The 15,412-nt window shown below is 45.6% G+C and overlaps 1 protein-coding gene and 1 long non-coding RNA gene across 19 annotated transcripts in view; one reads left to right on the top strand and one right to left on the bottom strand.

Annotated features, from left to right (window-relative positions):
* The window catches only part of LOC134299998 (uncharacterized), a 66,582-nt gene extending 55,060 nt beyond the window's left edge, over positions 1-11,522 (top strand). Inside the window, exon 3 of the long non-coding RNA XR_010007266.1 lies at positions 9,836-11,522. This is a non-coding gene — a long non-coding RNA (uncharacterized LOC134299998). The remainder of the gene's footprint in view (positions 1-9,835) is intronic.
* LOC100556014 (serine/arginine repetitive matrix protein 2) overlaps positions 1-15,412 on the bottom strand; it is a 170,187-nt gene that overhangs the window by 23,163 nt on the left and 131,612 nt on the right. For 17 of the 18 annotated variants that reach the window (XM_062984494.1, XM_062984507.1, XM_062984503.1 and 14 more), the window contains 3 exons: positions 4,247-4,350; positions 3,341-3,571; positions 9-129 (listed from right to left, as the gene is read on the bottom strand). In XM_062984494.1, coding sequence (XP_062840564.1) covers positions 9-129; positions 3,341-3,571; positions 4,247-4,350 — 456 coding nt within the window. The remainder of the gene's footprint in view (positions 1-8; positions 130-3,340; positions 3,572-4,246; positions 4,351-15,412) is intronic. The other variant, XM_062984506.1, reaches the window with a different exon arrangement.

Genomic DNA, 15,412 nt, shown 5'->3' with positions numbered 1-15,412 from the left:
GCTCTGACCTGAGAGGGCCGTTGATGGCCTGGGGGCTGCTGGGCTGCTTTTTGCATTCGGCCGAGGGGTTGCGGCAGATGGAGGCTTCGAAGGGGAGGTCCGTTTATCCAGGCTTTTGACGTCTGTCCCCTAATAATGAAAAAGGGAAAAAGAAAGAAAATCCATTTCAAAGAGAGCCTGGCCTCAGTTTACAAAAATGCCCCTGGCTTATTGAAATGCCAGAAGGTGTGCTCTCAGCAATGTGGATGGTTTTAACAGACCAAGTCAGCAAGGAGTTAGCGCCTCAACACCACACAGGTTCTAGTATTTTCCAAGAAAGGTTCTGAGTTAGATCCTCATCAACCACCAAATCCCACTCAATTGGAGGATAATAGGCTGGAAAGTGAACTACATTTTATGGCACTGTAGCATCTATGTGTCAGTCACTGGGCTATAGATGGTTGTGTGTTGGACAAGCACACCAGGAAACCAACTGGGTGAGCCAGGGAAAGTCACACTCACTCAGCCTCCGAGGAAAGCAATGGCAGCAAACTTCCACTGAACAGAATTGGCCAGGTAAACCCTCGGAGAGGGTCGACATAAGTGAGAGTCAATTTGAAAGGAGAGTTAGCATGGTGTAATGGTTTGAGTGTTAGACTAGATATTGTTTAATTCATCACTCAGCCATGGAAACCCACTTGGAAAGTCATGGTCTCCCAGGCTCAGAGAAGGGCCTGTGAACAAATGTTGCTAAGAAACCCTTGTGATAAGTTGATATTGCTGTCAAAATGACTTGAAGGCATGCTATAACAACATCTATGTGACATTGTGCCACCAGCCACAGTATGCTGTCAGGAGTAATGTCAATGCTTATGTTCACCTTATGCAAGAAGTCTCCCTGCTTCAGCTGCCAAGCTGGCTCCTGTTCAGAAGGTGGCTCCAAGAGAGCTGCATCCCTAAGACAAGAGCTAGCCAAGAGGTGCCATCAAGACACAAAATGCCTGATTTCTTATTTTTGAGTTGTAAGGCTCTGGTCCTTTAGACCTCATCCATGTCCCCACCCCCTCAGCATCATCTGCCAAGAGGAAATTCTTTAATTACAGGCAGAAAGAGAAAATTACTCAGCGGGCCTCGATGGCGCTTGTCCGAGACCATCTGGGCCCTGAGTAAGGGCTGATCAATCGAGGAACAGCTGACGCAGCAAGACAAGGAGCGGAGGAAGAAAATCTCTTTCCAGGAAGGATGGGTGATGGAGGGGTAGCTGTGCTTGAGGGACACCTTGTAAGAAAAGGGTTACTACGGTATGCTTTCCACACTTTTGAAGGAACTGAAAACCTGGTTTTATAAACATGCTCTAGATCAGGGGTCCCCAAACTTTTTAAACAGGGGGGGCCAGTTCACGGTCCCTCAGACCATTGGAGGGCTGGACTATAGTTTTTAAAAAACTATGAACTAATTCCTATGCAGTGCATACTGCACATATCTTATTTTGAAGTAAACAAACAAAACAGGAATAAATACAGCCTCAATGTTAATCATAGTCATATCATAATAAAATAATAAAAAGGGTTGGAAGAGACCCCTTGGGCCATTTAGTCCAACCTCTGTCCACCTTTGTGCACCAAAAGTACTAGCAAAGCACCCCTTAATAATTAATTAAATAATAATTAAAACACCATTATAAACAAGCAAAGCTTTGGAAGGCACACACCAGGCAAGGGAGGAGACAGAAAGGTGCGCGCCTTTCCCTCCTACCCTGCGCCGCACACACCTTCCTCGGCGGAGGAGGAGGGAGCTGCCGATGCAGGGGCCAGATAAATGGCTTTGATGGGCCGCATGTGGCCCCCGGGCCTTAGTTTGGGGACCCCTGCTCTAGATAATGGTTAATGTAATGTACAATGGTTGGATGATTTAAATGGAATTACATTTCTTAACTGGATGTCATTGGTTCCAGAGCAGTGGCTGAGATATTGTAATTGCTTTTATGTAATACAATCCTTATTTATTTATTTATGGATGATAGTGGTGTTAATTTAATATATTTTGGTTCACTTTGCATTGATTTTGTGTTGTTACTTTTGTTGATTCAAATTAAATTGGTTATTTGTTTTATTGCTTTTTAACATATTATTCACATTGCTGTCAAATGCTCCGAGTCCCCTTGGGGAGATGGAGCGGGATATTATTATTATTGTTATTGTTATTATTAATTAATTAATTACTTGACAGACCTCCTTCTCACCCAGAATCACTAAAATCCAACACTAATGGCAAAGGAGCTGCAGTTAGAAGTGTTGGCATCTCAAGAGATTCAAAAAGCACTTCTTGGAGCAGACTCAAGAATGCCTGTTTCTTTTACACTCACTCGAAGTTGATTAAAAGAAGTATCAGGATTTTGATAAGCAAAGCCCAGTAACTATGGGAACTGGAGCCCAGTTGAAGTTTCTTACCAAAAGGGCAGCAAATTTCCAGCAAATTAAAAGCAGAAGTGGTTTCTGCTTAGGGGTGCTCAGCTCCTCTCACTCTCATTTTTGTCTTTAAAATGAAGACACATAAACCATCCTCCAGCCACAAGGAGAATGGGTGCAGCAACCTTTGCTGGCCTATGGGCACACTGACCATTCAAAGCCAAAACCAAATATAATTTCACTACAAAATAACACAACTTCTCAAATGGCAGCTGCACAATGGCTCTCCCCTTAGCCACGTAGGGCTGGATTTATTCCCCAGCTATCAGCCTTCAACCATTCCCCTGCCCTCACTGCCCAAAGACAGGCTTGTGGGCAACCACTGCGCCTTCAGCTTCAGCTGCTCCACCATTTCCTCCTCTGAGACCACTCTGTCCTTATTTCCCTGAACCTCAGAGCTGCCTTCGCTGATCAGCCCGAGCATCAACCCTAGTCTGCTCCCACCAAGTGCTCCTCAAAGCCTACTTGTGCCACAAACCCTCCTGATGCAAGCTCACCCCTGTAACTCGACTGGTCCAAACAGAAGAGTTTGGGGCTCTTATTTTTCAATTATGACTCCCATAATCCCTCAGCCAACATAGCCAGTAATTACGCTGGCCTGCTCTCCAGAGTTATAGTCCAATCCTCACACTGTTCTGAGGTGGTATATTCCTAGAAAAGGCTGCCATGTGCTTGCCTTGGGGCTGCTTTGTAAAGATTAGACCCAAACTTCAAATAATTCTCCCAAATTGTGCAGTTTTCAAGGCCTTTCCCATAACAGGGAAGTAAAAGGCAGAGAAATGATAAAGATATCAATTCATAGCAAAACCCATTGTTCTGAGACTGTCCGTTTTTCCTATTGTGACCAGTCACACAACCAAGGCCTGAAAGTCAAGTCCAGCCCCGCTGCTTACCTTTGGCTTGGAGTCCTTCGGAGTTAAGGTGGAGGGTCGTGCCGCACTGGTTGCTGGGCGCTTAGGGGTGGCAGCGGCAGGGCTTGCGGCTGGGCCTGCAGTGGGGCTGGTGGCCTTTTTGTTTGGGCCGGGCGTAGCAGAGGCCGGCCGCTTGGTGCCAGGGGTGGCGTTGGTGGGGGGCTTGGCTTTTGCCGCGGCAGCAGGCTTGGCTGCTGGAGTGGAGACTGGAGTCTTTGGGTCAAAATGGACATGGATACACGCAAGCAAAACAAAGGAACACACACAACACACACGTGGAACAAAAAGAAAAAAAGCACATTGTGAACAAAATACTCTGTGGCAAAAAATGAGTGCAAAATAAGAAGTCAATCCAGGAGGAAAATAAAATTGCCAGAATTCAGTTCTCTGAGTGTGAGAAAAGCAATTGGTGTATTTGGAGAATTAAGGAGGTCCAATTTGGTGGTTTAGGGCCAAATCTGCTCTGAATGCCATTTGGAAAGTGTCAGCCTTCCTTTAAAAGCTTGTTTTTTTGCTCCTCCAGAGAGTAGGACCCACTGGAGCAACAAATTCAAACATCAAGAAAAGAGAGATTGCACCTTAACACTAGATAGACCCTCCTGAGGATAAGAGCTGTCTGACAGAGGAACACGCTGCTTCCTGAAAGCCCAGTGGAGTCAACTCCTTTGGAGGTTTCTAAACAGGGGCTGGATCAATATTTGTCAGGAGGGTTTTGGTGCTACCATCCTGTATGGCAAAAGGGGGGTGGACTATGCCTCCCTTTGTGTCGGTCAGCTCAGAGAAGAGAACTTATCATTGGCTTAAGGAGGGAAAGAAGAAGCAGCAGGCGGCAGTGGGCACCAAATCCTGCACCTGGCTGGGAGGGAGGTGGAGGCGGAGCTGTCTCACCTTGGCCTTCTTGTCAGGGCTCGGAGGGAGCTCCTTGCTGGGCGGGGCGGTCACGTCATTTGCAGTGGCAACCTCTGTGGCCAGCTTCACCTCTTCTGGTTTAGCTGCCCAAAACAAAAAACGGGGGAAATGGACTTAGATTTCAGACATCACAACAAGACTTTTGCAGTATGTGCACAACGTGAGGGAGAGGCGGAAGGCAGGCAGAGCTCAAGGAGCACAACAAAGGCAATGCTACATGTTTTAACTGTATGGCTTTTACAAAGCAATTGTTAGATGTTTCATGCCCCAATCCTGGGGAAAAAGCAGGCTAAAGATAAATAATAATGAGGAACAGTACTCCTTTCAATACCATCAAAGTGGGAGAAAACTTCCACGTGCTGGTTACACAGTTTTTAAATTCTCTTTTTAAATGTTAGAAAGCAAACTCTCCTGTTCACCTCGGTCTAGAAACAGTGGTGCATCCACAATGTTTGCTCCCATCTCTGTCTCACATTTTCAGCCACAGAAGTGCAAATATAAGCATTTCTTCTTTCTACCTTCCATATAAGCAGCAGAGCAAGAAGAACAGTGGTTCGAGTGCTAGACTAGGACTTCTGGTGGCCAGGGTTCAAATCCCCACTGGGTGATCTTGGGTTACACTCTCTCAGCCTCAGAGGAAGACAATGGCAGTGCCCTCTGAACCAATCTTTTGGGGAACCAGCACAAATGGGGTAGCTTTCTTATGGGACAAAGGCTCTGAGTGGATTACAATCCCAGCTCAGATACATAAACTCACTTGGGTGACACGGGATGTCCCATCCTTTCTTGCCAAGAAAACCCCATGACAGCATCACCCCATCTTGGAGCTGACGTGGTGTGGTGGCTGGAGGGTGAGACTGCATTGAATACATAATGCTCCTTATTTCCTTCTTCATTTCTGAGTTCCGATCTCAAAAGAAACCTCAAAAGAGGCATGCCTCAAAGTGCTCAAGGGGTGGCTGTTTTACTAGTTCATAAAAAAGAGGGATTTTTTCACAGATACAACTATTCTTTGAGCAACTTTCTTTTGCAGACTGCACTGGATTCTTCCCCATTCTCTCCTCCTTTTCAGTTCTCCTCTTCAATTATTCATTTGCCTCCGAATTCTGTTTGCGGCGGGCAGAAGGACAACAGAATTTGGTCTGTCACAAGGGTGGATTTTACACCCTGGAAAAAGAAACCCCCGCTCTGCTCTAGGCCCCTCTGGCCAGATGAAAATAACAGCCAGGCTCCAGTGACCGTCTCTTCGCTAGCAGCGGCCCATCTCCGTCCAAGTTCAAGGGCGGACAGAGAGACGGGAGGACAAACCCCCTCCAGCTCCCAGGCACCACCTTGGCTGCAACAGCAATCGATGGGCTCTCCAGCCAGCTCAGCAGTTGCGCAGACAGGCAATTGCTATAAAGGCCACTACAAAATGGGGTATATTCCAGCACAAGCCACGTCCCCTGGGACTGCTATTCAGGGGAAAGGGGGCAAGAGCGCTGTCCACCAAATCATGATTCAGACCTCAATTAATAACATTGCAGTAACTTAAAATGTCAGTTTTGTGAAAGAGACACTTGAGGCATCCAAAGAAAAAGGACAACGAGCAATGTAAACTCTGGAATGTGAGCTCAGAAAATGGAAGAGCTCCAGATGTGGATGATTTTGAGGGCCTCACTCGCTGCAATGACAGGCTTTTAGGGATAAAAGGGAAGTTCCGTGTATAGGGCAGAGTTCTTATGGGGAGAGTGCCCTCATATTGCCCTTCCCTACACTACTTCTCTGGGAAGCAGTTGTCTAAATCAAGACCGCAACCCACTGATAAATGCATCCTCTCTGAGAATTTTGAAAGACACACATGGCTGCTCTCCTTTGTCTCTGCAATCACCCTGTGAGGTTGGCCCAAGGCTATGATCTCTAAAGCCAAACAAGGAATCTCGATCTCCCTTGGCCTCTTGCATTAGCCTCATATTGCAAACCATACAGAGCAGCTAAACAAACAGTGGGAAGGAAAATAATAATACAACAACAGACAACTTACTATGTTAATTGTACATGTCCCCTCTGCACTGCACCCAGAGCTTCCTGGAGTCCCCTCTGTGTTTGATCATATCCAAGTCTTGATTCTATGCTGCTCACAACCAGATCCATTTACAAGACAGGTGTCTCTCTAATGTGCGGTCCAATAGTGGGTCAATCCCAGGTGGAATGTGGTCAGAACTGAATCCTTGCATCAAGGGTTGTCAGAGATTCGGGGTGGCACCATCCCCTCTAGGGAGGCTTGGATAGGTATTTCCTCTCAAACAATACTCCAGCACAATTCCACCATTATTCTTTTTTATACTTTCTCTGGCATCTGAAGCCCAGAAAAACCTTTCCCCAAACAGCAAGTTAATTTCAAGGTCACTTCCTACTGAAAGCATGCTCTTTTGTTGGCTCCAAATGGTCCAGTGGACCCACAAAACATAGAAAAGTTCCTCCCGCCAATGAAAGAGTAAGACCTAAAGACCAAGGTGAGCTAGGCAATCTCCACCCCTGCCCTACATCCAACAACAAGATGCCAAAGATTCTGCGGTGTGGATGCTGCAACCTGTGAAGGTTTAGCGACCAGGAATCATGGTGACCTGGTCTGAATGAAGTGACCAGGAGGGTGTCCTGCCTAACCCCAGTGGTCATTGTAACCCGGCCAGGCCATTGCATCACTCCAGGAGACCATGTTATTCCAGTGCAATCTCAACATGAACCAGATGGGAGGCAGTGGCATCTATTTCCAGATTAATTATCGATTATGCCTCACAAAAGCCATTCTCATTTTGGATGGGGGAGGAAAAAACGTATCTTAGGAGGGGGTGCCAGCAATGTCGCCACTATGTCCTCTCTCAGCCACTTGGACCCCAGGATGGACAAGGGAGCAAGATCCCTCTCCCCTCCATCTACTGTCTCCTGTCTATTTGATTAACCGCCCATTCTGCTCACCAGCAAACATTTGCTCTCATTCTCCCGCATTTAATTACAAGGCTGTCCTCTTTCAGAGCACTCACGCATGAAGATCTGCTTTTCCTGACTTTCAGGGATTATAGAGTGCTGGTGGTGGTGGTGCCAAACCTCGGGTGGTTTTCTTCATTAATTAGTCCATGAAGAAAGACCGGTGTAGGGGAATTTTGCAGGCCCCGCTGTTGCTCTCTAATAGGTGTTTCAAGGACATCTTGAAAATGGGAAACATACAGACGCACATGTGGAGGTCTCCCTCCCTCTTCGCTCAATCCTGGATTACCTCAACCGATCTGTTCAACTGACCCAGCAGAGCCAGCACTAGATAAACCCAGGACCAGTTGGATTCATAACTCTATTAATATTTCTAATCTGCCTGTCAATCCAAAAGGACCAGCAAGCCCTCCTGAAACAGGCCAAGTATTCCTTGCCCAGAATTCCAAAATTCAAAATATTCCAAAATTGTCCAGCTAAGTGGCTAAGAGAATGACATTTTTGCATTCCGATAATTCAACCTACACACACTTTGTTTTGTACACAAAATTGTTAACAATATCGTGTTTACAATTTCATACACCAATGAATTTTGTGTTTAGACATTGGTATCTGTAAATATTCCAAATTTGAAATCCAAAAGTCCCAGCCATTTAAAGGAGACTCAAGTTGTACATGTAATATGCTATGAGAACCATTTGTTTTGAGTTCAGGGAATGGAAACTGCCTTGTGCACATGTCTATTCCGCACCCTTTGTGGAGGATTTCTTTTTTTCCATGTGGAACAACACAAAATGTCCGGGAAAATGAACTCTTCTAGACCCAAACCAGGAGAACCATCAGACAGTTGACGCCAGGTTTTAGTACAAGGGCAGAACAAAAGAAAGGTGGGAACAACCAGATGGGTTTTCAACCAGCTCAGTTTAGCACCAAGAAAAGGATGAAAATGTAAGGGGTGAGAGAAATGTACACATGTAGAAGGAGCATCAAACAAGGAGCAGTTTTTCAGCTATGCCTACAGAAGGCAACAGAAGAAGCAGAAAAGTTAAGTAAGTTTTGCATTACAAAATCTGTAACAGTTCGTTTGAAGAGATACTCAGCAATTAATAAACTAGGGAAGCTGGAGACTTGTTTTTGCTGGAAAAGGAGATGGGACATTTGCTGGGAAAATGTTTAGGTATGAATTGTGAATCACTATTTAGCATCTTGTATCGAGTGCAACCAGGGCCGTAGCCAGAAAAAAAATTCGGGAGGGGTTTTGAAAATTTTGGGGGGTTTTTGAACCCCTGACCCACCCCCCCACTCCCACTCCCCTGGGTTCAGACCTGTCAATATCTGCTTGAGATAGTGCCTGGAGGGACTCTTAATTTTTTGCGTAAACCGTAAATTCATGAGTAAACCAGGTTTTGTTTTTTTTTAACTTGAAAATTTTCGGGGGGAGGGGTTCAACTCTCCCCCCCTCCCCCCCCGAAAATTTTCAAGTTAAAAAAAACACACACACACACACACCCCGGCTACAGGCCTGAGTGCAACCAAGAATGTGCCCTTCACCAAAGACTGTGGCTCCCTGCTTAAGGACTAACACTGGTCAATTCACAGACTGGGCCCAGTTGACTTGAACTTGTCCAAGCTTGGCACAAGCTTCCTGCAGGGACTCATTTGCCAAAGGAGCAGCTCAACCAGGTTCACATTTCTTCCTCCTACTCGTTCCCTCACCTTTCAGGACCCAAAGACAGAGCTTCATGCCAGGACAGCTTGGACTGTGGTTCCCCAGTGAACTCCTTTTGCCTTGCCCCTTTGCCCCTCTCAAAACAGGCAGGAAGCCATGCTCCAAAACCAGTATCCACATACTCCCCTGCAAAACACGCTGCTCTGGTTCCCTAAGCTGAACAAAACCATCTTTCATTGAAATAGCTCTGTAATTCCCATAATGGATTTTCTTCTGCTGATGACGCTAATCCTCCGGGTCAATGGATTAAGCCATACCGGAATGGCCATCTTTACTTCTCCTCTTTCAAACATCAGGAGAAACCCAAAAGGAAGGGGAGGGCAGCTATTTGGAAAGGAAACAGAAGGCATCTGGCAAAAGAGATCTGCTTGACCTGAAATGGCATGCGGGGAACTATAGCTGGGTTTCCAACATCAGAACTGGGGTGTCATTCAAACCCCAATGTCCTTCAGGTGTGAGATGCAACCAAAATGCAGACCTTAAGAAACCATATTGGCTCTAAAAACAGTTATACACAGACACTCACACAAACTGGATGGTCACTAGATGACCTTGAGCAAAGGGAGGCAAAGGAAAAAATATCTGAATAAATTCTGACAGGAAAACACTGTGATATGATTGCCATATGTTGGAAATGACAACATAATAACAATATATAAATCAGCAAGGAATTCCACAGCTGGAATGATGGTACAGCTTGAGTGGTGGGCTAGAGTGGCTTGAGTGGTGGGTAGGAGTGATGGGATGTCACCTGCTTTCCCTGGATGGTTTTCCTGCTCAAAAGCATCCCTCCACATTGGGGATTTATAAAAAACAGTATTTATTGGGGATGTAAATTCCCTAAAAGTACTCGATCTTGTCTGATCTTGCAGGCAAAGTAGGGCCAGCCCTTGTTAGAACTTGGATGGAAGAACAGAAAACAGCTGCGATAGGCGTTATCTCCCCAAACCAGGAAAGTGTGGAGTCAAAGCGAGCTGGAGAAGCATCAAGCCACCTTCTCAGGAGGGATTTTGTTGAACCGCGCCAACCAAAGCCGCACAAAAGAGGCACGTTACAATAGCTGCACACAGTGGAGAACCTTGCATTTCCAGGTAGGAATTTAGCATTGTGAAAACCATTGTGGCTTAATTTCTAAATACTCCTTTTGACTAACATGGGCCATGTGAATAGATTTCAGAGAAGTTCACAAACACGATCTCCGGTACAAAGTGTTCAAAAGCCATTCTTAACAATTTATCTTTTGTCAAGCCAACCCAAAGGTACAACTTGTAATAAGACATGCAGTTGGCTCAGTGTTCGGCCGTTAGGTTTTTGGACTACAGACCTCTAAATCCCCCACTGAGCTTGGCCAAAGGCAATGCAAATTGAGGGGTCTTGGGATTGGAACCCCTGCCGCATGATCTTGGGCCTATCAGGCCCTTTCAGCCTTGGAAAACTGCAGCAAAACTCCTCCGTCAAAAATAAATCCTAGGAGAGAGTTGACAGAAGGCAAGAATCTTCTTCAAGTAACATAGTAAGTGGGACCCACAGCAAAATGTTGCCACACAGACTACCTCCTAAATGGTGTACCCCACTCCAGTCCAAGGGTTCAAGCAGCAACTTCCTCCAATTTCCAGCTCCTAATTTATTCATCATCTTTCTCAAAATAGTGTCCAGTGACGCGATGTCACCTGTGGCCACCACTCTGGGAATGACCTGGACAACGGCAGAGGTGCTTGGGCACACTGCAGCTCATATGGGGTTCAGAGACAGGAAGGAAACTGGAACCTGGTCCCCATGTAGTTGCTCATCCCAGGTTTAGATCAACACCTTGTTTCCAACAGTGGAGTTCCAGGCTCTGATAAGAAATCGAAGTACGAGTGACTGAAACACCCATCTTTGTTAGACTGCCTATGGATCTGGAGGCTCATTTGATCTGCCACATCTAAAGCTGGTTAATGAAGTGTATTGATCTCTATGGTCATGGCGAATGCAATGTTCCCCCTTCGGACTAAATGGCTCAACCAACTGGAGGCCATCAGCCTGCAGAAGGCCATTCCTACCTCCTGACTCAAACCTGAAGAATATTTCTTGGGCAGCACTTTGAGCTGAAGGAACACTCCTATCATTACCACCCTAAACAAGAAAGAAATAAGAAAGTATTGTGGTATATAAAATCCCACTCCCATCAGGTTGTATACATATAATTGGCACTTTGCCTTTCATCACGCCACATATTTCCACACCCCCTTCTAACCAACCTCCCCCTGCTTTGGATTGCACACCATAGCCCTTCCCCACCAGCAAATGCAGCGCGTGAAAAGGGGTTTTCTTTGATGTGCAGGGACAGAAAAGAGGAACACGCGCTTCAATTCCTGCTTTTAGGTTGCGATCTGACTACAAGAACCAAATTTGTACAGTTCCTAATCTGCTCAAAAGCTTAACATTTCTACGCACAAAGAAGAAGAGGTAATGAGAGGTTATGAACCCCAGCCTGTTTTGGAGCCCTACACAAAGACACACAAATACACACATACACAAACCCACACAGTCGGCAGGGAGCATAACCGTAGGGAATCTTCCACATTTGAATAGCAAAGTGAATGAAAGAAATTCAGAAGGGCCCTGAACAGGGCCCATTTGTTATGGAGGTGTGGCAAAATAAAAGGAACACAGTCCTTGGTGGGAGGATCCACCGCTGCCTGGGCTGTACCCCTTTGGAACACAGGTGAGGGCTCACTCACACGCAGAAAGGGTTATCCGCCCAAAACCAAGGGAGCCCAACCAAGTCCCCACAAGGGCATCTCTAGCTCCTACATAGAAGGTGAATGCCAAACAGGTTTAAGAACATCAATTGTCTATAAAAGACTGCCCCCACCACAAACATGCTTCAGTTTTATCTGATTCCATGTTCCAAACTGGGTCAGGCCTGATTAGTCCTAGGATGAAAGACCTCTCAGGAACCTCCAAGTAGCATTGGGCAGGAATGTTGCCCCAAAAACTAGGCAGTTGCTGCCAGTTAGAGTTAACAATACAAATCAGGGTGGATCCATGGTATGACTCAGTATAAGGCAACATGATACACTCCCTGCTGGTGTGAACAGCAATGCTGTGCAAAAATGGCTCCTGTCTCCTCTCTGGGACCCTCCTCATGGTTGCAGGAGCAGAGGACAGGAGGATGAGAAGATAAAATTCTGGATTGACATCCTGGAAGCCTCTAGAGTGCTCCTCACCTGTTGCTTTTGCACACAGTGAGATTCATTCTGACTGGCTCTGCATGAGCCACACATCTTATAGGGTGGTGCTGTTGAGACTGGGGGGGACAACACGCTGGCGGAAAGAGAAAGGCAAATGAAAGACGTGTGAGGAGCAGCAGGACGTGAGATACGAGCCATCTTCCAGTTATGAAACAGAGCCGTGGAGGAACCCAGACCCCGCCCATCATCTGCTTTTGCTGAGGATTCCTTCACCAGGCAGATGGTCTCCACCTCTGGTCTTCTGAGTGCCTAGTCTCTCCAACAGCCATGCTCACTGCAGAGGATGGGTGCTGTAGTCCAGCCCATCTAGAGAGTTCCACTAAAGAGCAGTTGGAGCACACCAAGCTCACCTTAAGAAGGGCAGATGAGAAGGCAAAATCCAAAGCAGGATTCATGTGTCTTCAAGCAGACTCTGATGTATGGCCTCTCCTAGGGATTTCTTGACCAGATTTATCCAGATTTCCATTCCTCTAAGAGAACAGGACTTGTCCATGATCACCCAGTGGCTTCTGTGACTGAGCAAGTATTCACAACCTGGCCTCTTAGTAATCTTCACCCAACACTCAACTATTACACAATGCTGGCTCTTCTGTCTTTATGTGATACCATTTTTTCATGAAGGTGAAGATTTCTCCTCTCATGTCTCCATGCTTTTGTATGGCAGAATACTGGCTCCTACTACAACAGGAGTCAGTATTCCGACCATAGAAAACAGGCTTTGGCATGCATGGGGTGCTGTGTTTTTCAGTGGTTCTGACCTACTTAGGGACTCCAATGTGGTGGGGTCTGAGGGCTTTAAGTGGCTGCTGGTGCCACAAATTGAGGCCCCATGAATGACAGGCCATGCTTTGTCCATCTCCAGTGCAATGAGAGCCCCTTCCAGAGACCCACCTTCTCCCACCTTCAGACTTGTCATTCCTTACCTGACTTTTCCTCTGCTATTCCCATTTTTCATTGGGTCACACTATTCTGAACTTCCCATCATTAGGCTCAGACTCATTTTCTCTTTTAGATTGTGAGCCTGAAGGGAAGGTTGGTCTTCTGAACATTTTTAAATAGTACAAAGCTAGAATGGCTCTGAAGCTAGGCAGCTGGAAATATGCACTTAAACAGACCAAAGGGGAAAAATTCACCCTCACTCCAAACAGCCCTGGCTTAACAAAGAAGGCTTTAAGATCATTTCTCCGAAATGGAAACACTCTCAAATGAGACCAGTTGAGGAAGTAGATTTTGCTGGGCAAATGGGGATTTTTTTTTTGGGCGATTCAACAATCCTACAGGGGAGTTGACAGCCAATTGTATCAGAATCAAATTGTCTCCTTGCCTCCCACCCACTCCACTTATTTATTAATTAAAATATTTCAAAGCAGACTATTAGTTTTGCTGACAACAAAGAGCCAAAAAGTGAGCAGATGTCGGGAACAGCCCCAGCCCTATTTTCATGCAAATTCCGGTCTAGTAAAAGGACTGGGTTGAGTGGGACTTAGAGAGAGGAAGGCAGGGAGGGAGGGGAGTGTATTTTCTATTTATTTTTCCCAAGAGTATTTTTTTCTTGAAAAACAATATATTAAATATTTTCTTTTAAAATGATGAAGTGTTTAAGGCAAGGTGTTCACATATTTACTGCCCCAAAATAATTTCTAAAAACAAATTTTGAACACGATTGTGTGGGGTGGAGAGGGGGAATTGCCTGTTCCTCAAACCTACAAAATCAAAGAGATCCTCATAGATCAAATGATCAGGAAGGCTTAACAGGAAGACTATGTTATCCTTATGCAGAGCATCAGAGCATTGCAATTCCTGGTCTTGGTTTCCTTTTTCCTTTTAGAAGAACAAGAGTGCTATGTCTGTTTGATACTACAGAAAACTAGTAGAGTCATTCTGGCTTTATCATTACCTTACAAAATTATTTTAAGCAGCAAGTTCAATTTGTAATTGTATTCTGAATAAAATGTACTTTTAATAAATCAAGCATGATTATTTTATGCCAAATAAATTTTACATTCCTTAGGTAACAAAGATACTTTCTATATGTCACAAATACTAAATGTTGCATTTTTCATTTAAAATTTGTTTTTTAAAACAATTTTTTCCATGGTGTCAATATTTTTTGAAATTTTACGTTTCTAGCAAGAGAAGAACATGCGGACATGGCAAAGGCAGTCTATCATCTTCCAGTACCATTGGCACTCCCACCTTCACGACTCCCAACCACAGGCCAGTCTGACCAGTGCAATTGATGCCATTTTGGGAAGTGGGAGTCCGGTGAAGGGTGTCCTTTACCACCAACTGCCATGGAAAGAAAGACGTGGAACGGTGGCAACCAGCACAGAACAGCTCCTGGCCAACCCCAGAGAAAGAGCAACCTTGCCTGTCCTCAAGGTCATTGGTATCGGAGGGAAAAAATACGGCTGTTCTCACAGCGAACTAGAACACCAGAGCTCCAGACAATGCGCTTATTATCCATCCTCCAAATGGCCAGGGGGGAAAATGCCAAGGTTTGGACAAATTACCTTTAGAGGTCACAATTCCCTCAGAGAGCGTGGCCAGAGACATGCCATCCAGTCAATCTGGGGACATTCTGGAGTTCACGGTCGAAAGAGGAACTCTTCCCCAGCTAAAGAAATGCCATTCTTCTTGCAGCGCTAAGGCCAGGGAAGAATGACTTCAGTGAGCCCAAGCCTACATATCCATCCCTAATGTTCAGAATGCCCCAGTTATTTAAGGGCGGCTAGGGGGTTGTGCGGGTCCAATTACATTCTCAATTAACTCTACACTTCCCACAAAGAGAGAGGAAATCCCAAGAGAGGGGCGGTCCGTGTGTGTCTCTTTCAAAAGATGCCCTTCTCAGCTGGAGAGGAGGCCCTCAGAGACTCTTGATAAACCCCTGCAGTGAATGAAGAACAAAGCTTATGGCCAGATGTCAACCAGACAAAGCCCTAAAGACCCTCTCCTCATCTCCAGATGCCCCTCACTCTGCATAGATAGAGGAAAGGATTGGGGTCAGCAGGAAGCCGAAAAAAAGTGAAACGAGGAAGCTGAAAAGCATTGGCAGAATTTTTTTAACACCACCCACAAAACCAAGTGGTTCTTTCCAAATTGGACTGGAGATGGCAAGCAGAACTATTCCAACGCCAGAGGGAAATATTCGCTGGGTGTCATCAGAAGAGCAAAACCAGAAAGGTCAAATCTGTAGCGTTTGGCAGCCAAAAC

The sequence above is a fragment of the Anolis carolinensis genome, chromosome 6, assembly GCF_035594765.1.
Source record: "Anolis carolinensis isolate JA03-04 chromosome 6, rAnoCar3.1.pri, whole genome shotgun sequence".
NCBI lineage: Eukaryota > Metazoa > Chordata > Lepidosauria > Squamata > Dactyloidae > Anolis > Anolis carolinensis.
Note: the sequence above shows the minus strand (reverse complement) of the source record. Positions and strands in the feature narration are given on the sequence as shown.